Genomic DNA, 25,591 nt, shown 5'->3' on the forward strand with positions numbered 1-25,591 from the left:
TGTTCGAAAGAAACGGCAGGTGATGGAATGGGTCGACCTTCTACTACGTACACTTTATTTTTGTGTCCACACTCACATCAATTATATAATAATAATAATCATAATAATGACGATGGCGGTGATGTCGATGAACCATAATTAATAATAGTAATAATAATTAATCCGTAATTATGTGCAATGATAACCGGTCGCACGCGAAAGAAATGGTAATCTCTGTCACGTTATTAAATATATTATATCTTTACCGTCGCCTCTCTCTCTCTCTCTCTCTCTCTCTCTCTCTCTCTCTCTCTCTCTCTCTCTCTCTCTCTCTCTTGTCAGCCTATGGCTTCCAAACAGATCCCAGATGGGTCTCGGATCGCTTATTCCTGCAGAAGCTATCACCTTGTCACTTGGCAAGAAGCTCTTGATATTATAATATATTCGTATAGAATGATACCGCGTGTAACGAAACTGTTCCCCCTTCGTCGTCAAACTTCTTTCGTTTTTATCACTTCCCGTCTTCACGTACTCCATTTCGTTTTTTATTTATGCAGGGGATATATACGAATGTATAGTATACCCCTCCTTCGTCCCAAACAAACGTAAGGATTACATTTCCGCTAGGATCGTTTATAGTAATAGATTTATAAATATGCACGTATATATCACCTCGCTCCTTCGCACAGGCACGCAAAAATCAAATTTGGTATCTTGTTTGTTTTTTTCTTCTTTTTTTGTATCTTTGTTTTCTTCTCCTCACACTCACCCTTATGCAGTATTATGAGTTCTCGTGCGCTTCTTCTCTCTCGCTCGCACTCTCGTTTGCTCCCTATAATTGTAAATTATTCTTCAGAACGTATCGAGTGTCAACCAAGAGCGGATCAATGATCGAGAATGAGAGAATCGCGACGATTCAAGGATTAGGTTTCTGTTTGTGCGAATGTGTGACTCTTGTCGTCATTCATCGATCGGCTCTTTATCGACACTTGCACGCCTCTTTGGGTTTATCTCCTCGTACTATCGTATCGTTATCGCGATCATATTTATGGTTGTTAACCGTCGTGGTTAATGATTATTTAATGCGTTACAGTTCTTACACCTTACGACTTATGGTTTACATTACAGAGCTTGTTACAGAGAGTATCTTACGTACTAAGTTTCTCTTTCCAAAAATTGGAAAGTTTTTACTGATTTTATTCTTTCTTTTGTCCCTTATTGTAGGGTCGTCGTCAACTTCATCGTCGAATACGTACAGTTTCGTCGATATCAAAATCGAACGGCGCCTTTATGGGAAAACATGCTTCTTATTACCCGCTTTGTTTCTCAAACGAGAATATAAAAGAAGCAATTGTCCTCGATGCAGTACCAGACTTGATGTCGGTTACCCTAATTTGCAATCACGAAGTAAAAGCAACAAAACTTTGTCACACCTGTCGCATTTCCATTTTTTTTATTTTGCAACTTGATTTTTATTACAAGAGATTGCTTATTACTTTGACACTGAAAAACGCGTCAGTCTTTTGCTCTGATGCAATAAAAATAAATCCTCCCTCGCTCTCCTTTCTTCCTTCATACTTTTTTCATACTTGTTCCCGGTTCGGACGAAGCTTCGTCGTAACTTAATAATTAAAAGCGATGCATTTTTATTTCATAAAAGAGCGCGATTTATAAGTTTTCGCGGATAAATTCTGGCAAACTTTGTACTTTGATTTATAATTGTTTTATAAGTAAGATTGTGATTGTAACATCGCGAAAAACTGGAGATGGAAAAAAGGTAAATAAAGCAATAGGGATAAACAGTACAGTTGTTGGCCACTCTACTGAATGATTGGCCACATTTTAAAAAATTAAAGATTATAAAGAAATACAATTAAAATGTTTTTAATTATAAATACAAAAATATTTAAAAAAGAGTATTAAATATTTTTGTATTTATAATTAAAAACATTTTAATAGTATTTCTTTATAATCTTTAATTTTTTAAGATGTGGCCAATCATTCAGTAGAGTGGCCAACAACTGTACTGTTTACCCCTAGTAATTTTATATGAAGAAAAAATGCAGAAACAATATTTTTAGTCCAAGGATATGTTCCGAATATCGTTGATGAATGACATTAACTATCTTGTTAAAATATATCTTTTTTATCTTCAATAGGATTATATACCGTCTCGTCAATATTTAATTACGTTAAAAAAGAAGCGTGAAAAAATTAAAGTGCACAAAAATACAGCAAGTTCGCCAATTCCTCGCTTTTCTCCTTCATGATTGCAGATCGAATGCACCAGACTTTCATAACACTAGATTTACAATAAAATCACGTAAAAATCGTTAGACGATTTAAGGCGTGTCTAAAGGAAACTTTACAAAACCATAACGTCTCAGTGATGAAGCTCATAAAAATTTCATTCTCTCATTAGAATTTCGAATCACGCGAATATGTTAATGAGAAACGCTGTGAAGGGGAATCGAGTTCACGCTATTAATATATGAAGTAACAAAAGCTCATGTTCTCAAATTCGCTTAGAAGAATTTGCGTTTGCACATCCTCTTAGGTATATTTACGTATCTGCGTTTAAAAAAACTCGCCGATAACTATAACGACTTAGGACATTGAAATTGAAATATATTATCGAACACTATGCAAACGTGGCCCTCGTATACTCGTCGTCTTCTTGACACGGGCTTGCGATGATGTTTCTCTGAGCATATTAATCGAGCGCTCGAATGTAATAAATTACTTACAACAAAACGCAAATAACAAATAAATCTTTAAAACATTTATTTACTTGCAACGATATTCTCGTGAAAACAATTTATCGCGGTTTCCTTTTATTATAGAAACGTTGAGACATGTTCGAATTTATACCGTTGTAACCGTGATCTTAAATTGCACAGAGAAAAACGCACAAGAGAGAGGGCCAAGCGATTTTCACGTACTCGTTCATGTATGTACAAATTACGCAATTTTTCGAAATAAAATAATCAATCAAACGCCCCTATTCGTCCGGCGCGATTTTCATTTCATGTCATTTTAGAAGCCGCAAGACAGGAGAAATAGATACAATCACATTCTGAGGTAACTTCTAATGATTCCTAATTGTACGCGAAACTGCATCCTTTCAATCATATTCAATAATAAACGGGTTACATCGCTCCATTTTCTACGTCTGATCTATTTGATGATCAATGAACGTGAGTAGATGACTTCTATATGCTCGAAAAAATCATCTCTAGGTTGTTCCTCGCGTGAGATTGTTTCACTATTGCGGAATGTTATCTTGAATATCATATTACTTTGGTAAATTTTCCGGCGAAAGTTTAAGTAAATAGATGCGATATTGAAAGCCAACGTAGCTTGATTACAGCATAAAAATGTAATTATGTGTATGTGTGTGTGTAAAAAGATACCTTTATTTTATTTTCTATCTGAACGATCTAGCCAATGGCCAATCAAGCGGGCAGATAACTTTTGTGCTCGAAATAATTAGTTCTGGATTAATTTTCGCGCAAGCTTTTCTACTGCAGAGTATTATTGGACAATACGTTACGATGAAAGTTCAAATAAAGATGTAATATCGAAAGACAACATAATTATTCATTACAACAGAAATAAATGTAATTGTATGTATGTGTACAGACACCTCTCTTCATATTTAAAACATTTAGATGGAATGGAATGATTTGATAATAGGGTAAAAAAAAATTTTGAAATTTATCCCTGATTCAAATATAATGATTATCCATCGCTATAACTCGACGAAATTCGTCTTTCCTCAACAGATCTCTTCCGAAACAATTCTTCCTATCATACGAATGATGATGAATTCTGCGACAGGGACATCCACGAGATATAACGTAATTATGTCGTAAACAAGAAGCGATTTATCAACGAAGAAAATCAATACTTCGAATATTCACGTGCCTCGTGGTAATGTCCTCTGTGGCGAAGTGACTATAGGCGAATGACCTAGGCTAACCGTCAATAGTGATTAATTATCATTATTTATATACGTATATATATTTTTTATATATAAAAAAGTGATGAAATATTTGTAACTATCTACCATTTAACAGTAAAGACGTGTCTCGCTCTCAATATTCAGTTGTTGAGTGAATGTACATTCCTATCGAATAATGTTCACCGATATAATCTTCACTCGATCTTCATCGATACACTTTTCACTCCACGTCTTACAATTAGTTGTTTCACACGGCCACGTCCTCTTGCGTATTTCTTTTTTTAAACTTTAACATTGGCTTGCACGTTATTTAATGTGTATTTTATGTATAATACATGGATTATATATCGTAATGTATTCTTTTTTTTTTGTGCAATAACTTGAAAGAGGCAGTATTCCCGACGGCTTCTCGTCGTCCATCGTAAAACAAGTCACGAAAGTGTCGTCGGCACATTCTTCACGTTTCTTCCCTTTCTTTCCTCCTTTCCCCCTTTTTTTAACTACATGTACGCGTATACACTAGTGACGTGGTTATTCTATAATTGAAATAGGACCCAATATCGGACGCCATAATCTTGTAAACCTCGTCTTAGCAGGGCACTGTTTTACGATATTAACGAATACGTAGCGAAAGAAAAGAAGGTTCCTCGTGTTCAAGACCAAAACGCAAAAAAATGTCAGGATAACGAAATCATAAGACACGCGAATGTGTCACTTACGAAGGGAGGAAACAGAAAGCGGGGGAAGCGGTAAAAAAAAAATAACGGAAAAATAACGCCACGTTTGATTCTTTCCAAATATTTTTATTTTCTTTATATTCTTAAAAGCTCGAAAAAGAGAGGAAAAGAAAAAGCTGATTTCATCAGAGCTGTTTTTATGCCGTGATTTTTCCTCCTGCGCCGCAATTTATCTACCATGTGTGCCATATTTTCGAAAAGGAAAAATAAATTAAACAGTTAAAGTCAACATACGCAAGCTTATTTGCGCGAACAAGGACACGTTTAAAAAAACTATTTCTGCTTACAGTTTTACCTGCTGGTCTTCTTTCATTTTTTTACGCGCATATCATTAATATGACTAGAAGCTTGATAATTTGTCAATTTTACGTTACTCGCCGGATAATAAGACTTTTTTCATATTTGTACCAAAAATAAGAAACCATATCGTTTCAGGATTCAAGGTACAAAAAGGAGAAAGAGCCCCCATGGGGAAGCCACGGAATCGCGAAATGCAAAAAGCACAGATCTGTTTCCATTAGTCTGCTCACTAAAGTTTCCTATTCCTTCGTAATTCTCTGCTCTAAGATTATTCCTTCTTTCGTTTCAAAGTTATATTGAAAGTATCGAAGAGCGGGCGCTTTACTCGCGTTTCTATCTCGCATTTTTAAGGTAGCGCCCGATCTCGCATCGAACTTGGGAAGAATTCTTAATAATACAAAGAATCGAAGGAACAAGGATCTTCTCTTTCGAGACGGAGAAAGATCTTTTGCCCGTTTGATATCTAACAAGTATAAAGCACGTAAGCGAGATTAGTTTTTATATATAGGTCTAAAAAAAAACCGATTTCACGAAATTCGAATGTTCAAAGTTTGCAACATCTCTCGAAAATCGTCGGAGATTAATGCTCGCTTGCTCCATAGCCAGATTACATTTTTTTTTATTTCACTGGGAAAGAAATTTTTCGATAGTCGCTTTCCGGAATCCACGTCTTTCTCTCAATTTTCCCGATTTTAGCAACCGACGCATCCCATAATTTTTATCGTGATACACAACTTTTCGTATATACAAATTATATATTTTATTCATAATTAAAACAAAGATTCATGGAACTCCTATCGAATTAAGGTATTCCGTTTACCACAAATAAAAAGCGCATCACGCAATTAACTACATATATTTGTGTGTGTGTGTGTGTGTGTGTGGTGAATGTACAAAATTCTTAAAAAAAGAAAATTTAAAAAAAACACTGCTGGAACGTGGTTGCCGGAAGGCGATTGGACCATATAATCCTGCAATGTTAAGAAAAACCATCGATCTTATGTACTTATATATTAAATATTAATAATTATAAATTACGATCATCGTTAATATTAATATTATAATTATTATCATTAATATTATTATTTTAAATGCATACACAGTTTCAACATTTATTTCTGACAAAAAAAGGACAGAACAGGTAGGAGATGAAAGGAAGGGAAGAGAAGTAGTGACAGCGCGGAAGAGGGATATAGGTGAAAGTTATAAAAAAAGCTATCGAAAAAAATACGTACTTACATGTTTATGAAAAAGACCGTGACAAACAAAATGCGATAAACAAAAAGTATCAAAAAAGATAATAATGACAAGGGGAGGAGAGAAAGCTTAGTCTTGCGGTCCTTTCTATTAGCCTGGGATTCTTTGGGTCCTATTTCAAAGGTACTTTTAGCACGACTCTTTCGATCGAGAGCACGTGCCCGCCTCGTGCACGAGGATTGATTGGCGTTCAATCGACAGTGGGGAAGAGATATCGCCGAGACGACAGCCGGGGATCAATTCTTCTTCACCTTCTCGCCATAATCAGAGATAATTGGATAGAGGACGGGGAGAGAAGGTTCAGGTATAGACGCTATGAACTAAATGATTACACATTACATTAAACGTACTCGACACTTTACGCTGGCCAGTCATTTCATACGATTTTAACGCGTTCGCGCTGCAAAAGCAGACAAAACTATTGTTTTCTCCCGAACTCTAATATATCGCTCCTCGAATTCTCGTACTTCTCTCGTGGACGTCAACGTCCCGATGAATCGAATTATTTATCGAAGGAGCAACTATGTTCTATATTCAGCATTTGTTTCATTTATCCACGCATTTCGTGTCTCGTTTTCTTTTTTTGATTGACAATTGGCCGCGCGTCTCTCGCTCTCACTTTCACGTTCTCACAGCTCTCTCGTTCGATCTCTTTTACAACATGCTCAGTCGCTCTTGCACTCGCAAAAAACGTAGACGCGGAGCGGCCTATGGCAGAGGTCTATACAAAATAAATAACGATATATCTACGAAATCAATCGAGAGGGTTGTGGTGCTAGTAATAGTAATAATAGTAAGTGGTGCGAAGTCGGCGTATTTTATGGTAAGAAAAGTGATCATCTCATCTCATTTCATATATATATGTATATATAGCGCTCTTTTCTGCTCGATCACTCGGTGCTCGTGCACGAGGGCAAAGCTCGCGTGACGAGTATATGCGAATTAAATGTATCTCGAGGCTGCTGAACGATCCGCGCCGTTCCTCCGTTTCCGCGTGCAGGTGTATGCAATTCGCGTCGTGAATCTCCATCGATACACATGTGCGTTCAATGTGCGCCATATAAACTCAAACGCATCATTACGGGACTATTGTGAGCTTGGCTGTGCTCATCTCTCTCATCTTTGAGTCGCGACGCAATATTACGATTACGTATCGTATCATGCTCGATAAAATCTCGTTTCGCGTATGGGAGAAATAATCTGTAGCTAACCGCCGGAGCAACCGTTGACAGCGTTTCCTCGGCAGTGAACGCTTGAACCTTGGTTCGAGATGGAAATCTCTTGACGATCGTCGGCGCGAGAATGTCGTCCTTCGAACTTCGAAATCCTCGACTGGGAGTACCCCCGTGGGAAAAGAACTATCAAGTGAAAAACAGCACGTGCCTCTCGAAGGTTCGCGAAGAAAGTCCTTGAGAAAGGGGAGGATAAAAAGAAAGTGCGCGCCCAATGCCGCAGAGTTCTTAACTGTCGGCCTTGTTGTCGGCGCTCATTCTCCATTCTTACATCTCGTCCTTTGCTGCGCGATCTTTTGCCGCAATGTGTCTTCGTATTCGACCCAACTCGAGCCAATTCTTCCTAGAAGCGTTGATATTCGTGGTCCTTATCGCCGACTTTACCACGTCGCCAAGTCAAGTCAACTACGATGCGCTTGCCGCGGGAATCTTTTTTACCACCACAATCCAAAACGTTCTTGAAATCGCCGCCGTTGCTGTTGTCGCTGCTATCATGGGTCTTCATACGATCGTAATTGTTATTGTTGCTGCTACTGCTGCCATTGCTGCTGCTACTGCTGCTAATCCGGCATCCAAAGTTTCTGATCAGCGTCAACTCCGGTGAACCTGGCGGATTTTTTGCCAGCGTCGTGGCTGCTGGCACGTCAACTTGCTCGGTAGTCAGATGGTGGTACTTGATTCTTATGCTGTAAATTGGTTGACTGTAGTTGGTTCTTTGAAGGAACGTCCTGGGGAGAGCCCCAAGTTAGTTCCAAATGCGTAGGAACGAATCCCAGGAGCCTGTCGCTACCGCCATGCCGTCTTCCGTAACGCCAAGACAAGACACGCGATTGTCATGCCCAGCAAGAATTCCTAGGAAACAATCATGGCAAATATTTTTTAAAAATAGTAAAAACAACATCATCTTTTATTCCAACGGTCAAAATCGTTAGAAAGAGCAAACATGAAAATAATTATTGAGAGAAGGGCCTCGAATAAAATTTCTCTTCTCTCTTGAGGAGACTCGTGAAATACCGTCAACCTACCAGCTCGCTCCGTCTTCATAGAATCCCAAACGTTACAGTTAAAATCGTCGTAGCCCGCCAGCAATAATCTACCGCTCTTGCTGAAAGCTACACTGGTGATACCGCAAATGATATTGTCGTGACTGTACATCGCGAGTTCCTGGTCCGCCCTAATGTCGAAAAGTCTGCAGGTCGCGTCGTCCGATCCCGTCGCGAAAGCGTATCCATTCGGGAAGAACTGTGAATAATACGTCCAAATTAATAAGTTAATCCTTAACTAAAATCTTTAACTAAACTTTTCTCGAAAATGCACTGATACTACCGTTACGAAACGATAGTTCTTCTAGTTTTTTAACGTAATATCTTAACGTCTCACCGTGACGGCGTTTATGTCACTCTCGTGACCCGGGAAGGTCTGCTTACAGGAGCCTTCACGAATGTCCCACAGCTTCGCGCTGGCGTCGCACGCACCAGACACGAAGGTGCGTGTATCGTGTGCCAACGACAGGGACATCACATCGCCAGTGTGCCCGATAAACGAGGTGCACTGCTGGCCTGTTTCGATGTCCCATAAAGCACTGTATCAGAACAATTCAGCGTTCTAGTTCGCTCCATAATCTTCAGGAGTCTTCATCAGGATCAATGATGGAAAAGATTTGGGAGTAGGAAGAGGAGAAGGAAATTAAATTTTTGTCACTTTCAATATATTTTTATTGAATTTTATTAAATTTGCTAAACACAATGATTTGCGTTTCATAAAACGTACTCAAAAGTACGTCGATTACGTAAACGTATTTGTGATACTTTAATTCTTCTGAATTAGAAAATATAAGAGACGAATAAAGCGAGAGAGAGATTAAAATTTTCATATATTTTATATATTTATATTTTATTTCGTCTTGCAAAGACGGTTTAGAATATAGAGGATGTAGGAGTTTTTCTGTTACACATAAAGTAATTTCCCCGGTCGTCTGTCATAAATCTCTAGGTAATACTTACCAAGACATGTCGCCGGAACTGGTGACGATTTGGTTGTCGTCATAGAATCGACAGCAGGACAAGTACCCAGTGTGACCCGGAAGTTCTCTGCTCACTCGCACATTCCCTTCCCTAGTTTTAAGACTATAGATGGAACAGATATTGTCCAATCCACCGCACGCCACATAACTACCCGAGGGAGCGTACGCACAAGTCATTACCCATGATGACCGTAATGGGATCGCGTGAACCTTATTGGTAGTATAACTATCCCAAACGATCAGTTTGCCATCTTGCGATGCGGAGACTAGGTTCCTACGCATAAGAAATAAAATGTACACTGATAAAAACTCAACGCAATGAAAAGAAATTTCCTCCATTTGAATAATTTTGTATGGCTATCATATTTTAGAATATCGTAAAATAAAGATCTATTTCTATCTATAAATATGTACTTTTCTATTTTCTTAAATCCTCCTCCATCTCAAAATTCACTACTACTGTTACTAAAATTTCACGTTAAAATGACCAACAGTTTTGCTAATCGTCATCGAATCATCGTGTTTGCATTTAACGTCATACCTCGAGTCACTTCCCCAGTGCATCGCATAAATTTTAGCTAAGTGACCGCGAAGCGTACGTCTCGTTCGCATTTGTATGCGACCGATAGGTTCCATGCCCGATGTGGCCTGGGCCAAGGACGTGTCGCATGCTGCTTTCCTGGCATCCTGCGGCATGAGATCATAGACAAATTTGTAAATTTGCGTCGGGATCTGTTTTTCGCGTTTAATCCCTAACACACGCGATAAAGCTTACGATAAGAAAGCTCGTGATAAGAAAGAGACCGTCGTATCGCATGTAATTATTCGTTATTGTTAGCTGCGTAAGTAAAGTATGACGAGGAAATCTTATCTGTACACCGCCATGTTATTCAATGATAATTAAAGTTTCGAGATTTCACGTTGAAGCAGCATCTTAATTGGAACACACACATCCGTAGTGAATACACATTGTCGCGAAAATTTAATAAATTCCACGTGAAAACTTCGTTTAATGTCATGCCCGCGTATACACGAGTTCAGCACAAAAGGTCAAACGACGATCACGACCGAACATGTTGTTGAATTAAATAAAATGCTGAAAATTTTCATGAAATTCAAGGAATTAGAAAAAGGAAATACGGGGACGAGGAAGAAAATTTCGTTGAATTGTCAATGGTGCTCGCGTGTCTTTACTCCGATATTATGCCGTACTGCCTTTGGACTGACCTTTAAAATTGGATTATAATACAGTAGTACTTAAAGTGACTTAATACTAGAGTATATTGGATATAACTCTTTGCCTTTAGTGCTAAAGATATACTAAAGATGTATATACAAGACCATTGTTAAATGATTTCTAAAATAAGACCGCGCTACTCCGCAATTCGTTTTATAATAAATTTTTATCGTAACTTACCGTATATTTAATCGATGTTGATATTTATTTCTCGATAAAATAATTTCAAATAAATTAATTGTATGATACTGATAAAAAAATATCAAAAGTATAATTTATTATCAATCAATTGATATCAAAAAATCGTTATACACAAAAAAATATTTTAGATATGCATTCACGGCATACATATCCGTTACGCATATTGGTTATTTTATTTAATAAGCCATGATCCAAAAACAATCGTACGCGTCATAAACAATTAGCAAACAAGGTCGATAGCGTTATTTTCTTTCATCGGTAAGCGCATATTTCCGCGCATACCGTGCGAGCGCGTGCATTTTATACATGTATAAAAGGGGAGGGCAGGAAAAAGGGGGAGCAGAGAAGAAAGAGAGACGAATACATCGAGAGAAGAAACAAGACATGGAGTGAGGGAGAGAGGGATGGTGGCGTATTGATCAGAGAAGCGACGGTTATGCCGCGCCCTACCACCCCACCACACTACTACCACCACTGGCCGGCTCCATATTCTCACAACTATACGGAAAGTCATTCGCCATAGAAAAATATCTCTCTATCGTTAAAATTTACGATAGCCACTTTAACGTCCGGAGCAAAGAAAGCCCGAAAAGAGTTACGTAAAATTGCAAAATCTGGTGTAAAAGAGGAATTAGCCGATTCGATCAAATTTGTTGGAAAAGATCCAATTATGTTGATTTCTCTCTTAAGAAGTCTTTACTTTATTACAGGGTTAAAATGTTTAGCGTGTTGCATTACTAATGGATTATATATTTGACATATAATTGCAAATAATTTAATAAATTTTTATTTCAATAAACGCAAATATATATAGCAATAAAGTAGTTAACAAATTATTCGTAATGTTTTCAAATTAAAAATATTTTTAAAATGTACACACTTTTTAATGGGTTAAAGAGGAAGAAACAATGACCTCGAAGCAAGGAAGCGGGTACTTACCCGAATGGCATTCTTCAGCGTCTCCGCTTCTTGACGAAGGCTTTCGAGCTCGTTCATGATGTCTGGCAGATGACGCGCGTGCCTTATGAGCACCCGTTAACGGGTCCGAGATACTAGACGTCGCGCGTGCGAGAGGAGTTGTCGGGAAGGGCTCAGAACGCAATTTCTACGATGATGACGGATGGCGATAACTCCTGTCTACGATGCCTACTCTCTGTGGGAGGAAGGCTGAATGCGGGGCCGGTGTCACGCCGTCGATAGCGTTTTTGATGGCCGGTGGCGAACGCCCCCGAACTTATCACTCCCGTAAGGCAAGGTGAGAGGTAAAAGAAAAGGAGATAAATGAAAATGGGGACAAGGATAAAATTTGCGTCTCCTAAATAAATCGGGACTACCACCAGCCTCACCCGGCCCCACCTCCTCGCCCCCTGCCTTCGTTACTGCAGCGGCTTCCGCTTCCGCCGCTACCACCAGAGCCAGACCACAGCTGACTTCTCCGCCCCTCGCGCCAACTTCGATACTTCCCGACGAAACCGTTGCCACTTCTGAAACACAAAATATCAAGTCGGTCAGTCACACTCACAACTGATTAACAAACAGAGCCTAAAAAGTATTTCTATTCATATAATATCGCTCGTATCTTTGATTCGCAAAAAAATACTTAAATCCTTTTAATAATGTTGTCAAGTCATATAAAATAATTATAAATGTCATCGTTGCTTCACCACGACGTTAAGATTTATCCCGTGAAGAAGGTAAAGGTGTTGAATTAGCGGCCATGCTATATATATAATCCATATATCATGATACCGCAGATGATGAACGGAACGTTATGTTTCATGCGGATGACGCGCAATTTTAAAGCATTTGATGGTTCAAGTAAAACGAACAGGCGGCATGCCTAAGCCGTCTTCCGCAAACGTCTTCCGAGAATTACAGCGGTTTCTTAATGACAGTAATAGATAATCGCGTTGATTTTGCACGCGGTACAAAATAGGGCCTTATGCATGCGTGTCGCAAAAATCTACGCCTGAAGAAAGTCTAAAGAGTCAGATAACATGAGAATATTACTGAAACTATTAAATATTTATACATATATTATACTTATATATATACTAATAATGATAAATTGGAGTTTCTAACTTAAATATGCTTGCTGTATCATAGTTTGGCTTGTATGGCTCACTAATTGGCACGCGTGCCGCTTTCAAATGTAACACACCAGTAAAAATAAATAGTTATTTCCAGATACGCGTAATGATTCGTATCGCTCACGTATTGAAGAAGGTACTATGTTTACCGCGAGAGAAGCAAAAATATATTAAATCAGAAGCTCTGCTGCATTAATGATTGCAACATTTCATTTTAAAACTTGTACATCGCATAGAAAAGAATTATAATTAGAAAAAATAATATAATTGATAAATTGGAGTATCTTATCATTGAAGGAAAAGATTCATAGATTGTACTATCGATGTACAGATAATACACTGATGAATGATAAATCACGTTAAAATAGATCCAAATCAAGCTAGGACGAACAAATACGAACGAACATTTACGACAAACACGAGTATAACGAGCTTTTCTCTTTCATGTACCAAAAAGAGGTGAAATGTATTCCATCGCACTTCGCACTCATCAAAGCAAGCTTGTTCATTCGCTTGTTCGCTTGGTTGGATCCGGTCTTAGACGACTTTAATTAAAATGATCGGAGAAAAATAATGGAAGAGCGCTTCTCTTATCATGCATACACGCATGTCGAATACATAAAATATATATATATATATATATATATATATATATATATGTATATAATTATCGCCTCGCTAAAAATATTTTGGTTGTATGGCGCACATTGATATTTTTATCGCGACTTCTCTCCCCTTCGAGTTCTCGCGACTCCGGAGATTCGAGTTCTCGTCAGTGCGTATTTTTCCTCGAGAAAAACGTCATCCGTGCGACGTGCATCACCGTCACGGCGACGAGCGATCGGATGACGCTGGTGCGACTAGTTACTGCAACGTAATATCGATAAACTCGGAAAACCGATAATTGACTGAAAAGTACTGACACGTGTGTGTTTGCCACTTTCATTTCAGATAAGTTACACGATTTTCGCCATCCAGTTTCGTTGGAAAAATAAATGTCGAGCTTTTCCATTACTATGGAAAAAATTTATATAACATCGATATTTGGAGAATAATTTTATGCATCGATATTTTTCATTATTTAAAAGAATCTCTGTATTCAGAATTCCATGGAATTCTTTTTCTATTATATTCTAATATTTCATTAATATTCAAAATATTTTATTAATTTTGTTGAGAATAACAAAATAATGGAAAAAATGTCCCTATTAAAAAATATTTTTAAATCAGAATTACAATGCTTATTACGATTTTTGCAAATAGAGAGATGTGAAAATTACATTTAAAAAATGCGGAATATTACATTTACTAACACACGATAGAATAAATGGTAAAATAATAATCGATTACTTTCGCCCCAACCAATTTTTTTTTAGATGCAGATAAACAGATCTTTCGAATTTATCGACGCGACGCCACAAATGTTAAAATTTTTCCCCCGCGAGAGAAAAGCGGACATTTCTCAAATACTACGTAATCCTGGTTGTAAGAGTTCTCTCCCTATCATGCCATTCACAAATTACCGTAACCGATCGTGTTCGAACAATCACGGATACGGAGATCCGCGGCGCGTCCTTCACCTCCGCGAGATCTTGTGACCCGGGGAAACCGAGGGTTGTCGATCTAACGCGAGGTGTTCTCATTTTCCGAATGGAGCTGGCAGCGAATGCGAACTTGGACGCACGCGCAAATGAGACTGGAAAACAAGCACTTTTCTGAAAACTAGGATACACAACGCGAATTAACTTGACCATGCTAATTTTAATGCTTAAGAAAAAATCTGGCAAGCAGCTAAGGAAAGAAGAACAAAATCGTGGGAATTATTTTCGCGCTATATCACAAATTCTTATCACAAGTTATCTCATGTCTTATATTACGAGTTCTCACAGAAAAAACAAATTGGATGATCGCGAGTCAGAAAAATTTAAATTTTTTTATTGAATTCACAGTAAAATAGACTGTCATAAAAACTTGATGAGATTAGCGCTCATCAATAAAAGAAAAGAAATAACAATAGGACAAAAGTCATGTACTGGCTTTCAATAAATCGATGTATAAATCGAAAGAAGGAAAAGGTCAATTGATAAAACTGAGTAGTGAGATCGGCATTTTCATGCAGCTTCACAGATAAAATAATAATTCGGGGAGTTAATTTACGTTTTATTCATTTTTGCTTGAAGATATTTATTCGAAAACGAAGAAATTAGAAACGTGCACGTTAGATAAAGTGCAGTTCTATCGTTTAGATTGTTTAGAACGGTATTGCAACCCGCATAAGAACGTCATCGATGAATAATCGACGGTCGCCTCACGCGACGGAATCCCGGGACCAAAATACAAAGGTCGGCGGAAACCTCGGGGCTTTTGCGCGTTATCGATAACGAGAAAGGGTGCTATTGACAACAGGGTAGAACAACGTCACGTAGTATCGTTCTTCCGCTTTTCTCTGACGACGCGCGCCATTGTCCCGGCTAACTAATAGCGAGCAACAAGAATTCCGCGGCGGCTTCGATCGGGTAGGGAGGAAAAAAAGAGGAGAAAAAAAAGAGACGACGACGTCCTCGCTCACGAGGGCGTCAAGGTGGAAAGAGAGGTTTATACGCATCGATGGAACTCACTCGGTCCGTCCCACCGTCACCGCCACTGCTGTCAGAGGAGCGTCATCGAGGCCGCAGCGACATAACCTCTCGTGAAAAAGTCACCACTACCGCCACCGTCGCTACCACCACCACCACCACCACCAGGTCGAAGCAGACGACGTACAACTCCGTTAGAAGCCTTGTCGCTCGTTACCGCCAGGTTGCGCCCGTCGACACGCGAATCGCGCGAACAAAACTCTTCTCCGACGATGGAGAACCTTGGAGGGGCTGGCGCCGCGGTTTTATTTCCGGTTCCTTTCCCGGTACCAGGTACCACTCGGAATCGCGAATCGCGGGGTTTTGCGGGGCACTGCGGAGGAACACGTACGCACGCACGTACGTCAGCGAGAGGGGCACCCGCTTTTTCCGTCGCGTTTCGCACGCAACCGTGAAAGCGCAACGCGAATCGATGAACGTCGCCGTTGCAGCTCGCCCCACTCGCCGCTGCCGTCAATCTTTCTCTCTTCTATCCGCACACCCTTTGCACTCGTTCGACTCGCCCGCTCTCGTCCTTGTTCCTGCGACGAGCGCGTGATTCACGGACGCGGGAGGACAATCGCGGACCGCGCACCGCGCACCGCGCACCGCGCACCGCCGGCGTTAGGACGAGGGGAACCCGGTTAGCCGCGTGAAAAGCAAGTCCGGCGACTCGTCGACGGAAAGGACGACGTCTCGACGATCTCGAACCACACCCAAGGAAGGACGTGGTTTCAAGAGAAGGCCGGCCGGGAGGACGAGTCGCCGGGAAGTGGGAGAGACGACGCTGGCGCCGTACCGACCGTCCGACCCGGCGCGGCGCGGCGTCAAGAGGACGCCGTCGTCGCTGCCGACGATGACAGGTTGCTGCACGAGCTGCTGCTGTTGCTGTCGTCAGCAACAACAATCAACAATCCAATAATCGAAAACAGTCGCCGGCCAATCATCGCAACGCAAAAGAAGACGACGCACGATTATCGTGACCGGGAAATACTTCTAATCTATTTCATTACACCGCCCAAGTTAATGACAATGACAAGTAAATGAAACAAGATTGAAGATAAAACATAGCCCATCGTTCTAAAGAGATGTTGATATTGGCAGAGATGATTGATATGACGCATGTTGTCGATTAGGGATGCGATAACAATCGGAGTTCAGATCAGAAACGCAGATTAGCCTTGAATCGACGTTGGTCAACCACCGTATCGAAAAGTGAAGCTGGTTCAAATCGATACTACCATTCAAAATAGCTCGTTGTATCGTAGCTGACAGATGGCAACGTGCCAAGCATTAGCCGGCGACAGTCAATGCCGGATCAAACTCGATCTTTGAATGACGAAAGGATTACTTTCACAACAAAAAGGATATAAAATATACCACTTTCTTTCTTTACAAAATGCCTTTGTAATAACTTAATGTACGAATTTCTCGGCGAAAAAATAATTTCTAAAATTTCATTCAAATAGAATTGTAAAAAGTTTTTGAGGCAAAGCAACGTTTCAAGTTTAATACACTCGACATACTTCACGTTTCATTATCGTGTAGCTCGATCTCGAGACTGAACACTTATTAACAACTTTTTACTGTCCTTTTTACTAAATCTACGCACCCGAACCAAGGTTTTGTCCGCTTGAGAGAATCGGAATTCGCTCTTGACATCTCCGATAAAAAGGCAGCGTTGAGCGCGAGAAATGACTCGCAATGCGCCACGAATTTCATTAGTATAGCCCGTTCTCCGGGCTAAGTTCGCGCGACAAACACTCGAGCCCGGCGGAAGAACTCGTCCATTATCAAATCTTCCCTAGGTCGTCTCCCTTCGGCGGACTCCCGGATGCGCGAATGGGAGCAACAGTTGAGCCACGCGGGTCAACGTCCAATGCAACGATCTCGCTCTTTCGCTCTCCGGCCTCTCCTCCGTTGCGTCTCGGCCCGACCGTACACAACCGCGGGGCTGCCAAGTACTCAACCCCACGCCGAATACTCGTCGCCGATGCCTTTGGCAAACGACTGCTCTTTGGAGCACCGGGGTAAAAGGGGAGTTGGGCAGTAACGCGCGCGGAGCGACAGTTGGTCGACAGACCGGCAGGTTCACCGACGTTGCACCTGCCGTCCAATGTTTCTGGTTACTTGGCTAATCGCTTTATGATTTATCATCCTTATGTACGGTAAGCCGACATTGTCGAACCTTTGTGCCGTAATTTTCTACCTGACCCGATACAAGCTACGATCTGATTTACGGTCGCCCGACTTTCATGGTCGCTCGATTGAGTTTCGCCCCCGGACTTCACATCCCGATTCGGTCTGATCAAAGTACGTATATATTTGTCTTGACGGAAGTAAATTAATAATGGAGAGAGAGACTGCCGCTCACCTTTCTCCGAAATTAAATCTTCCAAGTTACAGTTCATTAGTTTGAACTCACGCTAGTCCATAGAGAGCTAATGTCTCACTTTGGCACGGAATCATCGACGTCTTAAAATACGCCGTGACGCAAGTGCATCGATCGATCGATCAAAGCTCGCCCGAGCTGCGACTCGCACTCGTTTGCTTTTTTGAGCGTACATATTTTTTTTTTTTTAGTAACATTCGTCTCGTTATTTCATCGAAGTAGCGAGACAGAAGTAGCAAGTGCGATACACGTTTAGGTCATCGAATCCTAGGTGGGGGAGATGCAGCACATCTCCCGAGACGCGACGCGACGAGGTGAGAGGTAGATACAGGTGAATGACGTCAAGAGGTAGGCGGTGACGTCAGAAAGTAACCTGGAGTAGCAGGCCGCGTGGCGTTGCAGACTGCCCGCTAATTTCTATGATGCCGAGGGAGACGAACGCGTCCTCGTTTCTATATTAGGACCTAATGCAATATCCAACGGGACGTTCCTTTTTTTTCTTTTTTTAAACGTGTCATCGCGTGGGAGCTGCGCGAAAAAAGGCGGACGATAAAGCGTATTTGATTTTATTAAAAAAAAAAAAAAAACACCGTCCGGTCGAAGATAGATAAATGCCCGTCTAAATGCGCATGTGACTCTCGATTGGTCGCATGCGAGGCAACTGGACCGTGTAAATTACATTCAATACGCGGCCTGGTGTACAATATTGATCGTGCAGCATCGACATCAATGAACGGCATTTATACCGCGAACGTGGTTCTGTGCTAGAAAATGAAATCGCCGGTGCTACTTTTATGAATGAAAATAGTGCCACACGAGAAGAAAGTCCGAGCCCGATGACTTTCGCGACGATCCAGATTCCCACCAGGAAAGCTCCGTGAATCGAGTTTACCGAAATTTGCGAGAGACTAAATCCAACGATAATCGCATCCTGGCGATTTTATCGCGACCAAATACGCTGCAGCAGAACTTGCAGCGTTAAACCCTGTCCTAGTTTAATGCAGTCGCATGACGTCATTAGGCGTGCCAAGAAGAATCGTTTAACCGCATAAAACGCATCTGTGAGATTTTTTCCAAGTGTCAGCAGTGTCCCAGTTTTGCTTAAGATAATTCGCGTAACGTAATGACCACTGTATAAAACTTCGAGATAAGCGACAATATTTCGTTCGCAATATAAAATTCCGCGGAAGAACAAAAGCAATTTACACAATTTAAATTGAGTCTCAGTGCACGAGGAAAATTATTATTAAGACAATTATTAAACTAACAAACTATTTCTGTCCTTTTTCACCACTGCTTATTTTTCTCACGTCCAAATAACTGTCTCTCTACAAAAAGGGCCGATATCTCGACGGCTGGCAGGGAGGGAACAGAAGGGCATGATAAAACAGGACGTGAGCCCATAGGAGAGGAGGGCCGGCGACAGAGTGACTAAAGAGGGGTTTAACTACGAGACACATCATCCAGCTCGAATACGTTGACCCTTTCGCATTCGATAAGTAGTGCGACCTACTAACCGTCCTGTAAGCCGCGATCGCTATTAAGGGACCCGTCGGGTGTTTTCTATCGGAGAGAAGCATCTGCACAAAGCTTATCGTCGCCACCGCCGTTCGGCGCACGTGACGTTATCCGCCGCAATGATGATGAAATTATACACGGAACCACACGCGAATAGAGTAACAGCGGCCCTGGATGGGTCTAAGCCTCCTACGCAAACATCGCGCAACCGAGAACAATGTTCGATTTGCAATACAAAGTGAAAGGGATAGCAGCAGAGACGCCTTCGTTAAATAGAAATCCAATGCTACCGGAATTAATCTAATTCGCTGGAATAAATTTTGCGAAACTTCCCGGAAGATACATCTCGAGACTAAAGACTCCAGAACTAAGAATCGATTTACGTCAAGACAGACTTTACGGAATAATTCAGGGTTTCCTATAAATAGTCCTATAAATAGAACTAAAGGAATGTAACTGAATGATACGAGATGCGTTACTAGTTACTATACGCTAATATATACGGAAAAATTCGCGAAACTTGTTTCTTATCGTACGCGCATTGCGGTTCCGATGAAATCTCGTGGAAATTGCGGAAAGATGAGCGATTTATCGCGACACGCAATTGATTCCTAGCTCAGCTCCATCGGGAGTGCCGATAACGCCGATATCATCGCCGACGCGTCTCAAGTGGAACGCTGTCAATTGAACTCAAGACGCCACTTGTCTTCAGCGCTCGCGCGCGCGCGCGCGCGCGACGACGGCTTTATATTCCGAAGCAATTAAAACCGATTAAGACAGCTGCGGCCGGCAATTGGCCGGCCAATTACAAGACGGAATGTGACGCGTCGCGAGAAACTTTTTTCTCCCGTTGCCCCACCAAGATCGGAACGTCGCCGAACATTTCTCCTCGTCTGTCGCGCCAAGCTCGAGTCCCAGCGATCTCAACGTTGATACCTGCTACGACGGGCAACAACGGCTCGCCCGCCTACTATCGATTGTCTATCTTTCCTTATTCTCGACTTATTGCGATCATTAACCCACGACCTGTCGTTTAACCTGTTCGTTTACGCCTTTCTTCGCTGTTGGGCGTCATTTTCCCTGTCAGACGATCGTAAGTGAGATGGTTGAGAATCCGCGATAAACACTTTGGCGATAAATACGGTAAAAAGAAAGAAAGGAGAGAATGAGATCTGTCTGATGATAAAGCTAATTATCGCGTGATGGAATGCTTCCAGGAAATCCCGTGGACGTCAGAATTTTCGCGCTTCTAAAAACGGCGACAAAACAATTTTGCGGTATTTAAAGAAGGTTTATTGAAGTATCGAATAATGGAAGAGAATGCAGAATTGAAATATATTAAACTACTAAGCTGAAGATAAAGTCGATCGTGCCACAAGGCCCGTAAGAAAATATATATTACCTTGTGATAAATGCGAAAAATGCGAATTCAGCAAGGTATACATTTAACGCTAACAGAAGTCGAACATAATCGCCACTTGTTATGTAAGAAAATTCAGAGACCTCGCGTTGCATCACGCTTTCCGTTCTCAGAACGAATATCTCGCAAAAGGTTCAGTGGAAAAACTACCAGTTACCAGTTAAGAGAGTTAATCTTAGCAGGAGCAAGAAATACTCAATCAGTCACGTTATTCAACCACTTTTTATCACTCCTATTTATGATTTCTATATAATAAAACTTGTTCGTGACATTTCCATTAAATTTAGCGGTTCTATTTTTAACAGATGAGCAACGTGTGATTGCCACATCGTTCAATCCATTCTCAAATAAGAAAATGCCATAATTTCATAATTAACGATCGTTTCCTCAATTATTACACCGAGCTTAGTCCTACCTGATTAAATTGAACAGCGTCACAATCGCCAAATCTCACCGCAAAGTTTCGTCGACGGCAGGCACGTTTTCCCTCTTCGTTTCCCACGGAAAACAAGCGGACGGTTTTCCCCGTCGGCCTACGCGTTTCTTACACCGCGAAAATCCAACTCTCGCTAGTTACTCCGCGAAGAGACGAACTTTGTTTTCGCGGGAACATCATATATTATGCAAAGCGACTCGCGTTGTGCGCCGCGAGATAACCCGAGTCGTCGTCAAACAAACGTCATAGGCGTCGCTCCGCCGAAGCAAAACCGGTGTGCCCGAGACGGTGCGACACGCAAACATTCCTCAAGATGAGAACGTCGAAAATTACCGCCGCGTAATTTCACGGCTCATCAAGGCAATCCACCTTCTTTGCGAATATATTACATTACGTTTTTCCTTAACGACAGACTTTTACTCGATGTAAAAAATTTAGAATAATGCTGTGATTCGTTTTAAAAAACTTACAAGGATTATATGAATAAGTACTATAACATAAATAAATCAATAAATAATTATTAATAAATAAAAATAATAAATTAGCTCAATTTTACTAATGATAGCGTCGATACCGATTAAAGGATCCAACAATTTCGCACGAAAGCACGAATTAACAAAGTGACAGATTTCACTGACGTTTCGCGAATGCTCTCACAAATATCCTACGAGCTACGACGAGGAAAGTCACCGGGCACGCAGGAAGAGTCTCGTTATCGCCGACTCGTGACTCATCGCGATTAGAGTACACTTTTTCAAATCTCTAAAACGCATACAACCGCGAGTCTCCGCGCTAATCTCGTGGAAATCCGCTCCAATCAATGATCCCATCGATAATGCATCCAGACCCACGTAATCGCGACGCTCAATCTATTTCCGGACACGGTCGCCGACGGTTTCGCGCAGCCGACAGCCGACGGCGCGGCGGCAAGACCGATCCCCTCGCGGATGAGCGTCGTAAATGTAGCGCTACGACCGCGACGTCGCGCGACAAACGAGGTGAAACCGAAGGAGAGACGTTTAACGGGCGAGAGTCGTGGACCCAGGAACGGCTTTCACAGAGCGTAAAAAGAAAACGGATCTCTCGCAGGCTCGCACGGGGCGCGAAAGGCTTCATTCGGATTCGGAGAGTTTCGTCGGGGAATTCCGCGAGAATTTACGAGGCTGATCTCTGCTGTCGCGATCTCCGGGATCGGCGTCACGTCGTCGTCGGGGCGGACGAGCGATCGAAATAACGGCGAACGGCGAACGGCGAGATTTTGACAGAGAGCGTAGGCCTAGGCGGCCGCCATGATGGCTCGCGGCGGTTATCGAGTCGCGCGAAAGGGCCGGCCGGGAAGAGCGGCGCATCCGGAAGTCCGCGAGGAGCCCGGAACGCCGAGCTAGCAAAAATGTTACATACCTGGAGCTCCCTGACGGAGCCGCGGTCGTCGGAATTCCCGGCTTGCGACGCTTCGGCCTGTCCGCTGTCCCTCTCTCTCGCTCTCTCGCTCTCTCGCTCTCCCCTTTCGCACTCGCTCCCTCTGCTCTTCCTCGTCGTTCTCGGCTGCTCGGCTCTCACATCGATGACTACGCACTTTCCTCGTCGCACCTCCTCGCCTCGAGTATCGGCGACTCGAGTTTACTCGTCGTACCTCCTCGGAGGGGAAACACCACCACTGCACCCGTCGCTCTCTTTAAGGTTAATCGTCGCGGTACACGACGCGACGATGACGGCCACGACGGCGAGAACGACGACGGCGACCGACGGCAGCCGTAACCGCTAACCGCTACGCGTTATCGCGACAGCGCGGGGCCGAGCCGAGGCAGTACGCGATTGCGGGAGACGCGCAGCTTGAAACGTCTCTCGAGAGTCTCGAGTCTCGAGTCTCGAGACGCACGACGGCCGAACGTCGGCGATTGTTTTCATTCGACAACACCGGACACACGGAAACTCAAACTCGAACGAGGCAAGCGGAGCTGCTGCTGCTGCTGCTGCTGCTGCTCCTTCACGGATCTGGCGGGTGGCAGGCGGCAGGCGGCAGGCAGGGCGGGGCTCCGTGCTTCGACTCTCGTGAACCCCGTGCGGCCGCGAGCCGCAGCGCCGGCAACCGACGATTCCCGAGCGCCGCCGAACTCGCCCGACGCCGGCCGGCTTCGCTATTCGCCATTCGCGGATTCATTACTTTTCAAACGCAACCGAACCGGCGTCGCCGCGGCGCGGACGGCCGCGGGCCGCGGGCCGACGCCGACGGCCGACAGGCGTTTCAGTTTGTTTCGCGGTCGCGTTCTTCTTCGAGTTTCGTATTTCGTGTGAATTACGCGGGTGTCGAAACAAGAGAGAGAGACGATCGTCCGTAGAAGCCTGTTCCGCTCCGACACGGCGTGACAGCCGAGAGGCCCGCGCCCGTGGTCATCCGGCGTCGACAGGTGCGACAGTCCGACAGTTCGAAAGGTAAGTGCTCGATTACTGGCACTGGCGATACGTGACCGTCATACCTTGTGATTCGCTCGAACGGCGGATATTTTGTGCGAAACTGAAACCTTCCTTCACGCGAGTTCGACGCAATCTTACCGTTTCTGAAATGTTTCTGTATATCGATATTATACGCATTACGCGATAGTTTTTAATGTGAGATGCTATTCATTTTCGAGCAATGCGACGCGAATACGTCGCACGTACGTTTTTTCGTGAGATACGTGATAATGGCGTACGTTGAAAGGCGAGGAAACGTCATTAAAAAGGAGAAAATTTTACTCCAGTGAAGTGAATCTCTCTCGTCTCGCTACGCTGGTAAAGTCGTGAATTCTCGGTATCTTGGCCGTGATAGCCAATTCCTGTAGGTATCCGCGATTCTCTTTGTCGTACCGACGATTTCACAATGGCTCTAAAGTTCTCCGACAGAGACCGCGATGGCCGCGAAGTAACGCCGGGATCGCCGGGATCGCCGGGATGCACGACATCGATATTCCCTCGTTTCATCAAAATTCCGTTTATTGTAAAAATTTTCTCACGCCGGCAGATATGCGCTTCTGATTTGACAATAGCGTAGATCAATACCAAAGAAAAATGTTTTGAATTATGCATCTAAATATACGAATCGTATTTGCGTCTAATTACTTATAACTTTATAAAAAAAAAGCATTTAAAACTTCTTTATTTACATTCGCATAATGAGAATGTAAACTTTTCTATCGTATCGCGCACAAGTCAGATATTCATTTTATTTTATCTCGAGTATAATATGCCAAGGTAAGTGATCATGTGGAAGGCGAATAGAAGGAACAATTAATCGTTCAGTATATGCCTGTTTATATAACATTTTTTATATAAAAATATATGTATAAATTTATATAAAATATGTCCATATATGTTTTCCCTCTTTCATATAGTCTCTATCAGTATATCGGAAAAATAATAAGATTAATTAAAAAGATAATTTTAAAAATAATTTTTGCATTGTTTTTTTTTACAAAAAGTAGAATTGAAATTGAATTCTACAATATTCTATATACATATAATCAAACTTTATATACGATTGTTACATTTCTATATGATTAATATGGACAATTTGTTCTCATTTCCTCAAACTTCACTTTTTATAAAAAATACAATGCGATTATTTATTCTTTTCATTACTTTTTAATTTTTATTATTTTTCCGGTATGTACGTATGTACTAACAGAAATTATAATTATACAAGAAAAAGAAAACATGTATGAACATATTTTATGTATATATAATTATATATATTTATGGTATAAGTTTTTATATGAAAACTTCTTTACCGAGACATCATGCTCAGTAGTCTCAGTATCTCTCTTTCGCATGTACATATAAGCGAGTATCATAACATCCCCAACAATCTGAAGCCGCTTTTTCTTAAGATGTCGACATTTCTCAAACTACTTATAACTCGCGGGAGTCGCGGGGACCTGCATGGCGTCGAGCGGACGCGGACGGGTCGTCGCGTTACAATGGAATAAACCGAGAAATAGAGCCTGGGAATACAATGCGTGACGTTGTTACGTTCTCGTAGATTACATACGCGGCGACCCCGAAGCTCGTCACCACCGGTGCGAAAGACAGAGGGGCGCCGACGAGGAGGGTGGCCGGCGCGCGGGTTTCGCGGAGCCTTATCAATATTATCAGCGGACGTCGCGCGCGGTATGCAGCGGGGAAGGTGCGAGAGAGAAAAAGCCGTCGAACGG

The 25,591-nt window shown here is 42.1% G+C and overlaps 2 protein-coding genes across 4 annotated transcripts in view; one reads left to right on the top strand and one right to left on the bottom strand.

The window, feature by feature from the left end:
• Positions 1-38: 38 nt before the first annotated feature.
• Positions 39-23,413, bottom strand: Gbeta13f (guanine nucleotide-binding protein subunit beta-1). Of its 3 annotated transcripts, none has more exons than XM_071722985.1 (7): positions 22,803-23,413; positions 11,870-12,414; positions 10,034-10,179; positions 9,473-9,766; positions 8,850-9,051; positions 8,495-8,711; positions 39-8,321 (listed from the first exon to the last, which is right to left on the bottom strand). In XM_071722985.1, the coding sequence occupies exons 2-7, from the start codon at positions 11,924-11,926 to the stop codon at positions 8,215-8,217; spliced, it is 1,023 nt and encodes a 340-aa protein (XP_071579086.1). In that variant the 5' UTR covers positions 11,927-12,414; positions 22,803-23,413; the 3' UTR covers positions 39-8,214. The 3 variants fall into 3 exon arrangements, with proteins under 3 accessions (XP_071579086.1, XP_071579092.1, XP_071579097.1); XM_071722991.1 differs by lacking the exon at positions 22,803-23,413 and adding an exon at positions 21,381-21,581; XM_071722996.1 differs by lacking the exon at positions 22,803-23,413 and adding an exon at positions 15,639-16,250.
• Positions 23,414-23,588: 175 nt separating this feature from the next.
• Positions 23,589-25,591, top strand: part of Sei (potassium voltage-gated channel seizure) — a 98,925-nt gene continuing 96,922 nt past the window's right edge. Inside the window, exon 1 of the mRNA XM_071722956.1 lies at positions 23,589-23,834. The gene's annotated coding sequence lies outside the window, so the exon portion shown is untranslated. The remainder of the gene's footprint in view (positions 23,835-25,591) is intronic.

This window comes from Temnothorax nylanderi, unplaced genomic scaffold (genome assembly GCF_030848795.1).
Source record: "Temnothorax nylanderi isolate EJ_2023f unplaced genomic scaffold, tnyl_v1.0 TNYL_tig0008_pilon, whole genome shotgun sequence".
Taxonomy (NCBI): domain Eukaryota; kingdom Metazoa; phylum Arthropoda; class Insecta; order Hymenoptera; family Formicidae; genus Temnothorax; species Temnothorax nylanderi.